Source organism: Solanum tuberosum, unplaced genomic scaffold, assembly GCF_000226075.1.
Source record: "Solanum tuberosum cultivar DM 1-3 516 R44 unplaced genomic scaffold, SolTub_3.0 scf01248, whole genome shotgun sequence".
NCBI lineage: Eukaryota > Viridiplantae > Streptophyta > Magnoliopsida > Solanales > Solanaceae > Solanum > Solanum tuberosum.
In genome coordinates, this window is record NW_006240150.1 from 14258 (window position 1) to 15988 (window position 1731).

Genomic DNA, 1731 nt, shown 5'->3' on the forward strand with positions numbered 1-1731 from the left:
AGAAAGAAAAAACTTATCTGAGTGTGGTAGCCGACTCTATTGATCATGACATGCAATTTGAATTGATTACCCGATTTTTCCATCCAATCTATTCATCAACCATTATTGATCATCTAATCTTGATGTGGAGTTCCAACTATTTGACGAAATCATAACTAATTTCAAACTCTTATTCGCCTTATGATGTCCACGAGGGTTTTTGCCACTAAAACTCTTTCACTTTGAATCCTTCAACTCACATTCACCTCATGGTGCCCGTTAGGACTTTCACCAATAAAACTCTCTCATTTTTATTTCTCTCTACTCACATTCGCCTTATGATGCCCAGTTAGGGTTTTCACCAATAAGAATCTCTCATTTTTTTATTTATTTTTTTCATAACTCACTTTCGCCTTATGATGTCGAGTTAGGGTTTTCACCAATAAGACTCTCTCATTTTTGTTTCTCTCAACTCACATTCGCCTTATGATACCCAGTTAGGGTTTTCACCAATAAAACTCTCTCATTTTTATTTCTCTCTACTCACATTCGTCTTATAATGCCCAGTTAGGGTTTTCACTAATAAAACTCTCTCATTTTTTTATTTTTTCTTTCACAGTTCACTTTCGCCTTATGATGCCTAGTTAGGGTTTTCACCAATAAGACTCTCTCATTTTTGTTTCTCTCAACTCACATTCATCTTATGATGCCCAGTTAGGGTTTTAACCGATAAGACTCTCATGGTTTCATCATTTGTACCCTTAACATACTTACTCTTGACACTTCAAAGGTTGATCCAAAGGTCTTTCTCCAACTTTTATACAAGGTTAGAAAGAAATGACAAGATGAAGTCTCAAATACGACTTTAAATGATGGGATCGACTTTAGCTTTGGGATAGAAAGAATAAAAATAAAAAAAAAGACCTTCGCCCCAGTTTTTTTACAAATATGGAATTTTGGATTTTTTATATTTGGTTAGACCGAACCCCATACTAGGGTTGCCTACGTATCTTATCGAAACAAGAATCAGGTCAAACGTAGTTCATGTTGATTGATTTTCTTCTTCTTCTTTTTTTGTTTTTCATTTTTTTTTTCTTTTTCTTTTTTGTTGTTTTTTTTTTCTTTTATATGGGAAAGCCAAGGAAGCAGAAGAACCAAGGAAGTAAATTAAATCTCAACAAGGGTGACAACATATGACTTAATACTTAGACACAGAACCAAGAATTTCCATTACATCAACCTTTGAAATGTCAAGTCCAAACATAATGGTTTCTAATACCGAAAAGTCACATCATATATAATATCTTTTCACAGCATCAGCGTTGATGACCATTTCTGTCATTTTGCCTTCTATATCTGCTAAGTAAAGAGCACCATTGGATAATACCTTCTTTACAATGAATGGTCCTTTCCAATCTAGAGAAAATTTGCCTTTGACTTCGGCCTGGTGTGGCAGTATACGTCTTAACACTAATTGACCTTTTTCGAAACGTCTGAGACGCATCTTTTTATTGTATGCTCGTGCCATTCTTTTCTGGTACAATTGTCCATGGCATACTGATGTCAATCGCTTCTCATCAATCAAACTTAATTGCTCCATGCGTGTTCTGATCCACTCATCATCATCAATTTCAGCCTCTACAACAATCCGCAGGGATGGAATCTCAATCTCTCCAAGTATAACCGCCTCAGTCCTATATATCAGCGAATAGGGGGGTGGCACCCACTGACGTACGAACTGTAGTGCGATAA

General features: G+C 35.9%; 1 protein-coding gene across 1 annotated transcript; it reads right to left on the minus strand.

Annotated features, from left to right (window-relative positions):
* Nucleotides 1–1270: 1270 nt before the first annotated feature.
* LOC107059311 (uncharacterized) lies at nt 1271–1673 on the minus strand (the record flags this gene model as incomplete). The annotated part of the gene is made up of 1 exon (XM_015305824.1): nt 1271–1673. A coding segment is annotated over one exon (403 nt), but the record flags the coding sequence as incomplete, so codon positions are not given.
* Between the last annotated feature and the right edge of the window lie 58 nt (nt 1674–1731).